The sequence below is a fragment of the Pleurodeles waltl genome, chromosome 1_1 (genome assembly GCF_031143425.1).
Source record: "Pleurodeles waltl isolate 20211129_DDA chromosome 1_1, aPleWal1.hap1.20221129, whole genome shotgun sequence".
NCBI classification, from domain to species: domain Eukaryota; kingdom Metazoa; phylum Chordata; class Amphibia; order Caudata; family Salamandridae; genus Pleurodeles; species Pleurodeles waltl.
The window spans coordinates 659,515,818-659,529,484 of NC_090436.1; the positions used below are offsets into that span (position 1 = coordinate 659,515,818).

General features: G+C 43.0%; 1 protein-coding gene across 1 annotated transcript in view; it reads left to right on the forward strand.

Moving 5' to 3' along the window:
* DMXL1 (Dmx like 1) overlaps positions 1–13,667 on the forward strand; it is a 1,414,533-nt gene that overhangs the window by 1,328,447 nt on the left and 72,419 nt on the right. Inside the window, exons 39-40 of the mRNA XM_069226844.1 lie at positions 9,567–9,659; positions 9,762–9,853. Coding sequence (XP_069082945.1) covers positions 9,567–9,659; positions 9,762–9,853 — 185 coding nt within the window. The remainder of the gene's footprint in view (positions 1–9,566; positions 9,660–9,761; positions 9,854–13,667) is intronic.

Consider the following 13,667-nt stretch of genomic DNA (forward strand, 5'->3'; position numbering starts at 1 on the left):
TGGGGCAGCTGTATGTCATGCAGCAGGGCAGCTGCCTCTGCCGTGGACTTGGTGTTCATGGATGTATATATTTTGAGATACTGCCTGACAAATACTTTCACTATTTGTGAGTTTCCTCTGTGGTGTGCCCCACTGAGTATCTGATATGCAGGACACAGTTCGTTCGTTGCAGCTTATGCTTTAGCCCCTCCAGTAGTTTTCCAGCTTTGCTCTGTACTTCGTAGGGACTGCATTGCAAGGCCAGTAATGTAGCCTGTTCCCCTTCTTCCACTAACTCTCTATATTCTTGATGCTTTAGGGCCAGGCGGTTTTTAGACTGTGTCTTTTCGGGAGGTAGGGATACTTTTTAGCTCTCTGATTTCTCGGTCTAGCTCTTCTAATCTCATTCTAGGAAGTTGGCTCTGTATATACTATCTCAAAGTGAGAGATAGTGTGCACAGAGTCCAAGGGTTTACCTTAGAGGTTGATAGTGGCAAAATTAGATAATACTAATGCTCTATTTTGTGGTAGTGTGGTCGAGCAGTAGGCTTATCAGAGGGTAGTGTTAAGCATTTGTTGTACACACACAGGCAATAAATGAGAAACACACACTAAGAGACTTAACTCCAGGCCAATAGTTTTATATAGAAAAATATATTTTCTTAATTTATTTTAGAACCACAAGATTCAAGATTTGAGGTAAGTACATAAAATGCAAGGTACTTCACACAGGTAAGTACAGAACTTTGATTTAAAACAGTAGTACACACAGTTTAGGTTAAAATGGCAATAAGCTATTTTAAAAGTGGTCACTGTGCAAAAATCAGCAGTTCCTGGGGCAGGTAAGTTTGGTTATGTTTCTCAGGTAAGTAAAGCACTTACAAAGTCAGTCTCCTGAGCATAGACAGCCCACCGTTGGCGGTTCAAGGCAACCCCAAAGCCACAGCACAAGCAACACACGGCCGGTCAGGTGCAAAGGTCAAAGGAGGGCCCAAAACGCACAGGAGCCTATGAAGAACAGGGGTGCTACGGTCCTTATCTACTTACAGGTAAGTACCTGCGTCCTCAGGGAGCAGACCAGGGGGGTTTTGTAGAGCACTGGGGGGGAGGGGTGGGGGGGAGACACACACAAGCCCACAAAACACACCCTCAGCGGCACAGGGGTGGCCGGGTGCAGTGGACAAAGTAGGCTTCAGGTTTGCTATTGAAAGCAATGGAGGGACCCGGGGGTCACTTAGGCGATTCAGGGGGGCTTCTCGGGCCAGCCACCTACTGGGCTAGTCCTCTCTGCGGTGTTGGTTCTCCTGAACTCGAGCCGGGGGCGTCTGGTGCAGGGTGTGAAGTCTCACGCTTCCGGCGGGAAGAGAGAATTCTTTGAAAGTTGCTTTAAAGTTGCACAGTTGTTGAAGTTTTTGAACAGTGCTGCTGTTCTCTGGAGTTTCTTGGTCCTTCGGTTTCAGGGCAGTCCTCTGAGTCCTCTGAGTCCTCAGAGGTCTCTGGTCCTTGTTGGATGCGTCGCTATGCAGGTTCTTTGAGTCTGAAGACAGGCTGGTAGGGCTGGGGCCAAGTCAGTTGTCATCTCCGTCTCTCTGCGGGGCTTTCAGGTTAGCAGTCCTTCTTGTTGTAGGTTGCAGGAATCTGATTTCCTGGGTTCGGGGTCACCCCTAAATACTAAATTTAGGGGGGTGTTTAGGTCTGGGGGCAGTAGCCAATGGCTACTGTCCTGGAGGTTGGCTACACACTCTTTGTGCCTCTTCCCTCAGGGGAGGGGGGCACATCCCTATTCCTATTGGGGGAATCCTCCAAACTCAAGATGGAGGATTTCTAAAGGCAGGGGTCACCTCAGATCAGGGCACCCCAGTGGCTGTCCTGACGGGTGGGTGACTCCTCCTTGTTTTTCTCATGATCTCCTCCAGCCTTGCTGCCAAAAGTGGGGCCAGTGGCCGGAGCGGCGGGCATCTCCACTAGCTGGGATGTCCTGGGGTGCTGTAACAAAAGGCATGAACCTTTGAGGATCCCCGCCAGGTGTTACAGTTCCTGCAGTGGGAGGTGAGAAGCACCTCCGCCCAGTACAGGCTTTGTTCCTGGCCACAGAGTGACAAAGGCACTCACCCCATGTGTCCACAAACTCGTCTGGTTGTGGCAGGCTGGAAGAAACTGGTCAGCCTAGCACTAGGAGTCGGACTGGTATTCAGGGGGCATCTCTAAGGTGCCCTCTGGGTGTATTTTACAATAAACCCCACACTGGCATCAGTGTGCATTTATTGTGCTGAGAAGTTTGATACCAAACTTCCCAGATTTCAGTGTAGCCATTATGGAACTGTGGAGTTCGTATTTGACAAACTCCCAGGCCATATACTCTTTATGGCTACCCTGCACTCACAATGTCTGAGGTTTTGCTTAGACTCTGTAGGGGCATAGTGCTCATGCACAAATGCCATTGCCTGTGGTATAGTGCACCCTGCCTTAGGGCTGTAGGGCCTGCTAGAGGGGTGAATTACCTATGCCACAGGCAGTGTGAGGTGAGCATGTCACTCTGAGCGGAGTGCCATGTCGACTTAGTCATTTTCTCCCCACCAGCACACACAAGCTGTGAGGCAGTGTGCATGTGCTGAGTGAGGGGTCCCCAGGGTGGCATAAGACATGCTGCAGCCCTTAGAGACCTTCCCTGACCACAGGGCCCTTGGTACCATGGGTACCATTTACAAGGGACTTATCTGTGTGCCAGGGCTGTGCCAATTGTGGGAACAAAGGTACAGTTTAGAGAAAGAACACTGGTGCTGGGGCCTGGTTAGCAGGGTCCCAGCACACTTTCAACCATAACTGGCATCAACAAAAGGCAAAAAGTTAGGGGGTAACCATGCCAAGGAAGGCATTTCCTTACACTCATTTTTTTATTCCTTTTCTCCCCCGATATTGGAAACAACACCTTCCTTCGTATTCCTGTTTTGTAAGCTCCTCACAATACACAGTAAGAGGTGAGTCTACTGTTCCTCATTGTCAGTCGGTGAAGTAGCAGTCAGTGCCCAGTCCCAAACTCTGTAGTATCACCTCATTTCTGAGGTACCAAGGATTCAGGGGCCATGGTCTGTGGTCCCAGTCTATCTGTCCCAGTAGTTCCAGGCACGTCCAACCGTAGACAAAAATGCCTTGAGCTACGTGTCGGGCCCTCACATTGTTTTGGAGCATTTGTGCTGTGTAAGAAGATAATCTAGTCTGGATAAGCTGCCATGTGCCCCTGAGTGAAATGTATATTGCTTCTCTTGGGCGTTATGGGCTCTCCAGGCATCAGCCATTCCAAGCGCATCTATGAACATGGACAGTTGCGTTAAATTCAGCTTCCCTTTCCCCAGTGGGAATCTGTCTAGTTACTCTGAGGCTACATCATTTATTCCCCCTCCAGTAGCAAGATTCCCTCAGGTAGCTGAAGAAGTATTGCTGCTATCTCAGGGAGTGTGGTGGCACGAAACGTGGGAGGTATGTATTTTCAGCAGATTTTTAACATCAGCCCCATCCCCCTGTCCTTTTTGTACTACATATCTCCCCTGAGGGCCTGCCCATGTCCTTCCTGGGATGTAAGGTGTCAACTTATGAGATGATATCCCCACTCCTCGTGAATCGGACATGTAGCCTTCATGCACCCTTGTGGCTTACCACGGTCTGTCTAGGGGTTTGTAGCGATTTCCCGTGAGGTGGGTCTCTTGAAGCAGTACGTCACCTGGAACTTGTCTCTTAAGATATTGTAGGACAATGCCCCTCTTGAGTCAGTTGCCTAGGCCATTCACATTCCAGGATAAGACTTTTAGTGTCTGATGTTTAACCATGTGGGTCTAGGAGAGTCTTTTTCATGTGTCCTGCTTGGTCTGTGGTCCAGTTCCATAGTTTGGGAGCTGGCCTTCTTGATTGTGGGCTCATTCGCTGTTGGTATGCTAGAGGGCAGTCATCTGGTTTAACCTTAACTGTTTCCTGAACTCCCCCCTCCCTGCTGCCCTGAATAGTCATCTCTGAAGTGCCCCCTGCCCCACCTGTGCAGACTGCCTGTCGCCCACAATTATGTAACCGTGGAATAGATGGCCTGGCCATCATTATACAGAATTATGTCTCGTATGTCCCCTTTTGATTGTCTACGTAATTAGCACTCATTTAATGTCCCTCCTCTATGGTGCTCCTTGTCACGACATGGTTGTCACCCGAGGATGCCTCTCCCTTGCCTTATCCAGGATCCTCATTCACTCAGTTTCTGGGGTTGTTTCGGTGGGCCTGACCAATTACCCCACCCCCCACAAGCGGGTCCTTAGAGGGCCTTCACTTGTATGATTATACCAGGCTCCTTCTCATCTTTCTTTACAAAGGATCCAGCCAGTCCCATGCTTCTTCAGGTGTTCCAAAGAGTCATGAGTTTCTTTCTCCCACTACCCAGAGTTTTGCGGGGTATAGCATCATGTATTCAAGATCTTTTGCCCTTAGTATCCCTTTAGTACAGTTGTTGCACTTTATAGGTAAAGTCTAGGAATAGACGGATGTTGGTGTTCTCATATTTGATATCACTTGGCTGTCTTGCTACTTGGAGGATAGCATCACAATCTCTGTGATTGAATATGCATGCACTGATGGTTCTGAGTGGAGACCCAGGTTGAGATGGGGGAACAGGTCCTTGTGCACCTGTTCCACCGAGAATAATTTCAACAGTCCTTTTGGTTGGAATTTTTCATTATTAGGTCTTTCATGAAGAGTCCCACACTTCCGTGGCTCTGCGACCCCACCACTCATATGTTGTTGCGACAGGAGTGCCCCTCATAGTCCTCCAGCATGGTTGCAGTTTTACGCAGCTGATAGTTCATTTAGTTCTATATGGTGCCTGCCTCCAGTTGCAGGGCTTTGGTTTAGGTTTCTGTTTCCAATACTCTTGCATTAATGTTCCCGAAATCCGCCCATAAGGATGTTACTCCTGTCATTACATAGTCAATTCTGGATTCTAATGGGCCTTTTATGTCTTTCATGGCGGCTATTATCTTCATATGTGAGAGTTCCAAACCCTTATTTGGTCTCTCCGCTCTGATCGGACGGCCGTGTTGAACACTTGCCATACAGAAATCAGTGTATCAAAAGATGGAAGACTGATGGAAGTTGTGGGTATCTATTCCCCTAGAAATTCGATTATTTTGAAGACTATTTTGGGGTAGATCTGCAAATCTGGTTGTGTGCCTGTACAAGGAGCCCCTGGTTATCAGAAGTTGAAGTTCTCTCTCTGAGGGAACGCACCCATATTGTCATCTGATTGGATTCAGGTTGGGAGGACGAGAATCCATAAGACCTGCGACATTAGTTACCTAATATTGGAAAAGGAACTGCCCTGATGAAGGCGGTTTTACAAATTGGATGGTCACCGCCGAAACGCGCGTAGGCTTAGTTCCTACAGTTGTTATAATGGTTTATGAACCTTAAGATCCAAGTAATTAATTTCTCGTCATGAATTAGGTGGAGACGCTACTTTGTTTGGAGTTATAACATGTTATTAGTACGAATATTATTAAGGCTTTAGAAAGAGAAAGTGCATACTCAATTTATATTTTATTGTATCTTGGACAATTTGGATTTTCTTTTGTTAATGCTATGTTTCTATTATCTTTTGTGTCTTGTCGTGTGTAACACTTTGTCTCTGTCTATTCACTATATATGAGTGTTTTGTGTCCTTCTTTGTGAATATGTAAATATTTTTATCTAACTTTGATTATTGCGTTTTTTCATGTTGTTGTACATACGTATGTAATAAATATTATTTTTTCATATTTCTGTTATCTTGATTGTTTGGTTGTTTTACATTGTAGACAACAGTGAGCATTAGTTGTAGCTCATTCTCTTTTCTTGTACTCTCCTACGACTGCACCTCCACAGAATTTCGCATCACTGTTGGAATCCTGTATTTATCCAGTTTCAATTGGTGTTTAGTCTTGCCCCCTCTGTCTCCTGCCATACTCGTTTAACGATGGTGTGCACAAGCCTGTCTTCAGTAACAGCTCCTCAATAATGCGCCCTGTTGTGCCCAGAAAAAGGTGCCCCAAGAGTGCTAATCGCTGCCACCAATAGGCAGGCCTTTCCTGAGTGGAGTGTCGCTCAACCTGAGGCCTGCTGGGTTTCGCCTGTTTCTCTGGGAAGGGCTGCTGTACAGTAGCTGGGGAGGTATGTTCATGATAATTTGGGCTGCATCACCTTAATTTGTCTCTCCTGCGGTACTGCTTGATGGAGATGAGCTCCACAGGTTGCGTTATTCCTGGACTGTTTATCCGGTACAGAACAACCTTGCTCTCTTTGTCATTGGCTGGATAATTGTGGTCTGCCAGCGGTACACAGAGTTGTCGCTGGTGTACCGAGTTGTCGCTGATGCCCAGCGAGGGCCCAAATTGGGATACATTTCCCTCTTGCTGACCCCCGGTTATTGTCTTAACTTAGGGGATGTTGTCCACGGAGCACACTACTGATGAGATCTCTATATCCCAGCCATCAGCTCCGCACCAGCCTCTATTTGTTGCAGGCTTTTATCTGGTTCTGGATCTACAAGGCTTGCATGTGCGAGTCATCTCCACCCTTCTGCCCCCGGACCGGGGCTCTCCTTAGCCTTCTTCTGTCTCAGCTGTGCCTCTTGGGGCTCTCACTGCCGATGCTGTTTCTTCTGGTGTTTTTGCCTCAAGCCCTTACTCCGTCAGCGGCAGCGGGCATTTCAAGTGTTTACCATCACAAATATGTCTGCCTGGTCCTGGCACGCTCGATGCATAAACCAGTTGTGTTCACTGGCCACAGGCTCAATCAGTACTGGCTTTTACCTTCAGAGCCCGGTGTGGCGTACAAACATACAGTTTTACTAATAAAATAGTACTGCACACAAATGATAATGTGCGGAAATCAGGTTTCATTAAATAGTTATCATTTGTCCATCACCAATTTAAGTGTCTTGCTTTGTATTGATCATATTAAAATCTTTTTTTCCATCATGTCTTCCGAATTACAGAAAACATGTGCTTCATTTTTGCTTTCCTAACTGCTGAATGAGTACAGTTCATTCAGAAGTATTTAAATTTTGTTGTGTGTTAAATAAATGACATCTGACAGCCTTTCCTTTCACACTCCATGTATCCCAGGAAGATTCTCACATAATTAATTTTACATTTCTCTGACTGCAAAGTGAGAGGAGTTTGTAAACCTCAGACTATGTTAAAAAAATAAGCAGCATTTTGTCAGAAGACATAGCCTTACATTTGACCTCTGTCTTTGAAATGCAGCAAATGTGACACAATAAATACAGAATTTGAAGTATTCTTTACATATTGCTTGGACGTTCACAACCCATCAAAAATTGGATCGAGGCCCACAATTTGTGAAACTCTAATCTAGTATAAAGTGAAGAATCTGCACTAAGAAGTATCCATCAGAAGAACAAGTTACTTACCTTTGGTAACTCTCTTTCTGGTAAATACTCTTTCTAATTGCAGATCCCTCACCACTCTCCCACCTTCCCATTTTGTGGAGTGGTTGCTTATTAATATCTAAGGTCACAAGTTAGTAATCAGCAAACTGGTAGCAACAGTTGTTTGTGCTTTGCATCTCGGGTTGGGTAAAGGAAAAAAAGAAGAAACTGACAGCGCACAGTGTTGGCGCTTATATGGAGCTCTGATTTGTCACAGGGTGGTGTGAAGTAGGCATGGACCCAAACGGTGCAACCTACTGGCATGTCGGAGCAATGCTGTGTGAAGTTTTACAGAGCGAGACTGGTCCCTTGAGAGTATTCTGAAGTGAGAATTCTGCAGTTAGAAAGAATATTCACCAAAAACAGCTTACCCAAGGTAAGTACGTTGTACTTTCAAGGTTCTCCTAGAGTCTTCTCTTGCTCCCTGTAACAACTGATCACAGCCCTTGCACCCTGTGACGCTACCATTTTCTTTCCTTTGAAGGGTACCTCCTAGGTTATCCTTTTGCTCCCCTTGTCTCTTCAAAGGAGCAGTACAGGCAATAATCTCCTGTGATTCTTTCCTCCTTTTTCATGAGTGAAGAAGTTTAAACCTTCTTTTTGTGCTCCTTATATTTCTCTGCTATCTGTACATAGCTCTCCGGGGAGCTGTTTTCCTTCACTGTTCCTAGAAGTCTTTTCCATTTGATAAGCCTATGATTCTACTCCATAGCAATCTTCATTAAATGTATAAGCAATATATATTCTTGCATGTGTGTGGAATCCTGTGGCACTTTTAAAAATGTATGTTTATTCTTTTTAATGTAAAAGAATTTCACAGTAAAAGAGGAGTCCTTTCAGCTAAATAGGCCTAATTGCATGCATTTTACATTAGAAAAGAACCAATGAAACTCTAGAAGGCTGTAGTATAAAAGTGAATGTGACAAGTACTTTCTTTCACAAACATTTTTGGAAGGAGAAGCAAGTAGGAAAATATGAATGTAGCCTGATAGACAGCAGTCTCATAAGGCTCATTAAAAATGACACTGTTTCTTTAAGGTAGTGAACTGCACTGGCCACCTATTATGTCCTGCGGTGTTAGTTACAACCGCTCTCTTTTTTGTTCCTCAGATCAGGATTCTTGAAATGCAACACAAATGATTATCCAACAACCTGTGATCAAAAGATCATTAGAAATGGAAATCAGTGACGGGTAACCCCAGGGCAATCTTTATTGTTGTTAAGACCCTCACACAATCTATTAGTGTCATTATTCCTCATCAGGGCTCATCCTGGTCCCTAAAGTCAATTTTTCAGGGAGCACTTTTGATACACTTTTACCAGGGTCTTATCTAGGATAAAAATACCTACGGGACACCCAGGTATTATTGACAGGTCTCCACTGGTATAAATAAAAACAGGATGTATTGGATATATTGGCTAGGGGTACTGTATCCTATTTCCTGGAACTTCGTTCTTCCCTTCCCGGTCATACATTTTTTTTTTCTATTGTTGGATTTTGGTATCTTCTGTATCCTTGATAGCTTAGCTGAGTGTATGTATGGATTTCTTTGATTTAATTTGATCTTTATTTTAGGGAACATTGATTATGAAAATGTTTGTGACTGGATGTGTCCGATATTTCCAGTTTCAAATATGTATACCTCAGTGGGGAAAAAAGGCTTATAAGAACCCTAGTCTGTGTATAGTTTCTCTTACATTCCCACAATTAACTCCCTTTCTTCCAGATGACCCATTTGCCTTATACTCTTTATGATGATCTGGAGTTAGGTGGCAGCAATGGCATGGTGAATGGTCATGGAGGGGGCAAGCATTTACTTAGACGTCACATTTTTAACTGAAACTGCTGAGTATTCCAAGTGTGATGAGGAACATTGAGCTTCATTTGTGAATTCATAGGTCCTGTGGAGAACCTCAGTTAGAGGTAAACATCTCTGGTTTACTGGTAAGAATTATTTTATTTAAAAAAGTAATTTTCTTATATAGAAGACTTGGTTCCAGCGTTGAGGTTAAAAATACATCCAGAGTACTTTATGGCCCAAGTGCTGCATGAAATAATTTTTAAATGCATGTATGAAAATGTGCACTTCTTTGTATTAATCATATTTTGTTTTATGTGTTTTAGTTTGGGATTGTTGATGGCGATGGCCATATCAGTTTGTATCAAACAAATTGGAAGTATTGTTCGGCTACTGGAAGCACACCCAAACCTTACCTGGTATGCAATCTTGTTTATTTTTGATAAACTATTAAACTAAAAATAGAATTGTCTTTTTTGCATTTCCTTCTGTTAATCTTTGTTATTTTTTTTGGTTTGTAGACATGGCAGTGTCATAACAAAACTGCCAATGATTTTGTTTTCATCAGTTCCTCCTCCTTGATAGCTACTGCAGGACAGTCAACGGATAACAGGTATGAGAATTAGTATTGTCTTTAGCAGATAAGTGACATAATTCTGTGTTCTGCGTATTCAACTGAATATTCTGTATGTTGTAACTGTGCTGCCTCAATCCATGTTATTCGAACCAGAAAAGATTTTAAAAAACTGTCATTGTATCATTGGATGTATGATAACACAATGATGTCATGAGTATGGTTTCATCAGGAAGTGTATTCAATCATTCCAAGGATTCTGTTTGTGGATATAACTTTCAAGAATTTGTTTCTGCTGAAGGAATCACTGTATTCTAATTAATATTTTTTCTCTACAGAGTCTTCACCTTGAGAAATATTTTACAGTTTTAATTTCTTGCTCCATGCTGGGAGTGCCAAACACTTTCCTAGCTGTATTTGGATATTGCAGGATATCAACTGGAAGTGACAATACTAGAGGGTAGATATATTTCTGTTCCACTTTTATCCACAACTCCAAAGGGTGGTGGATTAAGGGCTTCCTACACTAATATACTTTACCTGACTTTTCTTTACAGGAGGATTCCCCACTGAATGATAGGCCCATAGGCAGTCTAGCCCCATGGATTTAAAGAAAATACTCTCTTTTTATGCAAATTAAGGGATGAAGGATATCCTCTAACAGACATGAGAACCCCTCAGTCCAAATCCTGCTCTTGAGGGACAGTGACTAGCTTCAGAGTTGTAACATTACTGCACAATCCAATCTCTAAGAAGATGAATTTGGCAAAATGTTCAAATCGAAAAAATGAAGGGTCTAAGCAGATTCATACAACTTAGATTCCTCTGTACAAATCCAGATTCTGTCTCATCTTTAGCACCTTATTCTGTTTTGGAGTTTATCCTTACTGCATTGCAGTTTTCAAATATACCTCCAGAATCGCAATAAGGCATGGAAGAGCGCACCATGATTGCTGCCACAAACACCTTACCAAACATTAGCCATACTGAGCTGAGAAACGTGCTCGTTGTTCCTTTCCTCGTAAACCAAATTATACAAAGTATTATATCCTTTAACCCTTGACAGCTGTCTGGTGTGGGTGAATGTTTGTAATGGATTGTTTATTAAAGAGCTTAGAACATTTACTTATGTGAGGAGATGAATATTGTTTATATACACAATTATTTTTGCTAGCAGCTTTTAGTCAAGGGATTAGTGATTACCAAACAAGCTGTATCTTGTTGGACAGCTTGCATTTTGACTTGGTATGACGGGCAAGTACGGCTTTCTTTGTGAAAATGATCTGTACAGTTTTTTTACGAGTGTGTCCACTTACTTGGTTGAGCAAGTATTTTGTCTCTGTTGCATAAACACATAGAATAACTTGGTTTAGGATATCATCAAACAGGCTGTTCATTTTGTATGAAACATCTAAGGTGAGATCCCTTATTTCAAATTATCTGTTTGTTGCTGCTGGAATTTCTTTGCCAATCAAATTTACAGAGTAATAGTATCCATTAAAATCAGATTTCTCATCATTCATCCGTTACTGTATTATCTTCGAATGGTCCCGATCCATCTGCAGAAGGATTGAGCAGTGAAGGTATATACACTTTAAGGTGTTGTCACTTTCTTTAGAAAATGTACACTTTCCTTGAAGAGGTCTTGCAGTTGTATTGTGTGTTGGGCAAGAGAAGACACTTCCTGACTGCTGGAAATAGTAAACAGGATGGTCATGGTCACTGTCCAGAATCAAAATATGTATACAAACATTTTCTTTGATGGGAATTTTCCCTGCCCTGGCTTTACATTAGATCTGAAATAATGTTCTTAGCTGAGTACCACTGAGACTCCAGCCGCATTGACCCTTACAATCATCCTGTTCTTCAAAGGTTTTTAAAGATTATTTTATGCATTTTTTTGTAATCCTATCACCAATTCAACCTGCATTCACCCATGCCAAAAATACAGGCATCCTATATTTTTCTCTGGCCCCAGATCACAAGAAACACTTTCGTTAATGTCTGGGATTGCAAGATGGTACAAATGGCAGAGATTTTGTCAGCTGTTTTCCCTAAAGCCATCGAGGAGCATGAAACTTAACTTTGAGTAGAACAGTACAGACTCTCGCATTGAGAGGAGAAGCACAAGAGGAGTGGAATTTCTGCTGCTGCAAAGTACACTCAAGAAGGAAAATGTACATGAAACACCTGCAGTCTTCTTTAAATACTGTTTGCCCTTATGGCATTCTGGCTCAGTCGAAAAAGGATAGGCATGTTTGAGAAGTTGATTAAGTTCTCATACTCAGCAGAAGAAGTTCCAAAGTTGTAACCTGTTATCATTATATATAGTTCATATCCATGGAAATATCATAAAAGAATGTCTTTGTCCATTAATTTATAGGTCTGTGGGTTGAAAGTCTAAAAAGGCCTTATTTTTCATGAACATTCAAATAACTCTTCAGATTATGTTCATAAAACTGCATTTCAGCATGTATATGGAGATAGGAAAAAAAACTTTTTGCAGAGAAACCTGTAAGATGCAGTAAAAAGGGACTGTCCGTAAGTAATCCCAGCCCATATTGTAAGGGAAACAAAGAAACCACATATTATGAATGCTCTTCCTCTATTTTTACCTATATTACGTGGAGTATCTATCCTTTATAGGATGCACGGACCCTCACACATCAAAATGGCATGTTTTATCATCGGGTTGTGTTCCATTTTTTTTTTTTTTTCAGGAATCTTTTTATTGTCGTTTCAATTACATCAATACAGTTTAATGGCGTTATAATGTTGGTGCAGTAGATAATTACAACCGTTGTACATTTCACAATCTCGTAGGTCGTCCAACAACAGTTAGTATATATGTAACAATTACAGTAACGATAATAAGTTAATGACCCGAGCTTGTGCATCACATAGTCAGTGGAAGTTTACTAAGCCTAAGTAGGAGTATTGCGCATAGAAAATAGATGGATCTCAGGGTCTAAAAGCAGAACACCAATCATCATGCCGCTCTTTTGCCCTTCTATTTGACTGTGAACACTATTGCGCATTTGCATATAAATGCTGATCCTGGAATAACAATGGATAGAAAACATTAACATTCTTAAACAATGGAATACCCTATCTTTAAACATTCGGTGCTAGTATTGCTATGCCTTCGTGTGTGTGGAGCTCCCTCAATGACTTGGGGATTCATCTGTGCGCGTAAGCCATGTTTTGGAACCAGGTACTCAGTATCATCCCTGTCCTAATTTAAGTGATCAGCATGGGGGTACAATAAATGCTAAGTGAGTCGGTAACCGTTCGTGGTGGCCCCAGCATCTAATGGTCGCAGGACTGCCCTCAGTGCTAGATCATCTCTGCTGAGTCAGAATCAGTTTCTAGGGACGGTAAGAATAACAATATCGCTTCCCAGCTATTTGAAAGGGGGTACCTGCGTAGGCCAAGTGTATCTTCCCATCTCAGTGCCACTCCCTCGGCTCCCGCCCAGATCAAGAACGATTGTTTCCAGGCCAATACAGTTGGCACCTCGGAGGCTTTCCATCTGCGGGTTATCAGCCTTTTAGCGGTTACAAATCCCAGATCTAAGAATCTAGCAGTAGCCCTGTATCGCGGTCCTCTAGGAAGCAAACCCAGTATACAGGTCTCCCACGTGGGTAGCAGTGTGCGTGTTGCGCATGCTGATAAACAGGTGACCACAGCTCCCCAATAGTTATGCAGTGAGGGGCAGGACCATAGCATGTGGATGATGTCTACATCTAAATGTTTGCAACAGGGACAGGCTGCGTCACAGCGAAGGAAATATCTATTGGTGCGGGCATCATCGGGTTGTGTACCATGCTGGGTATATGGTGCAATACACACC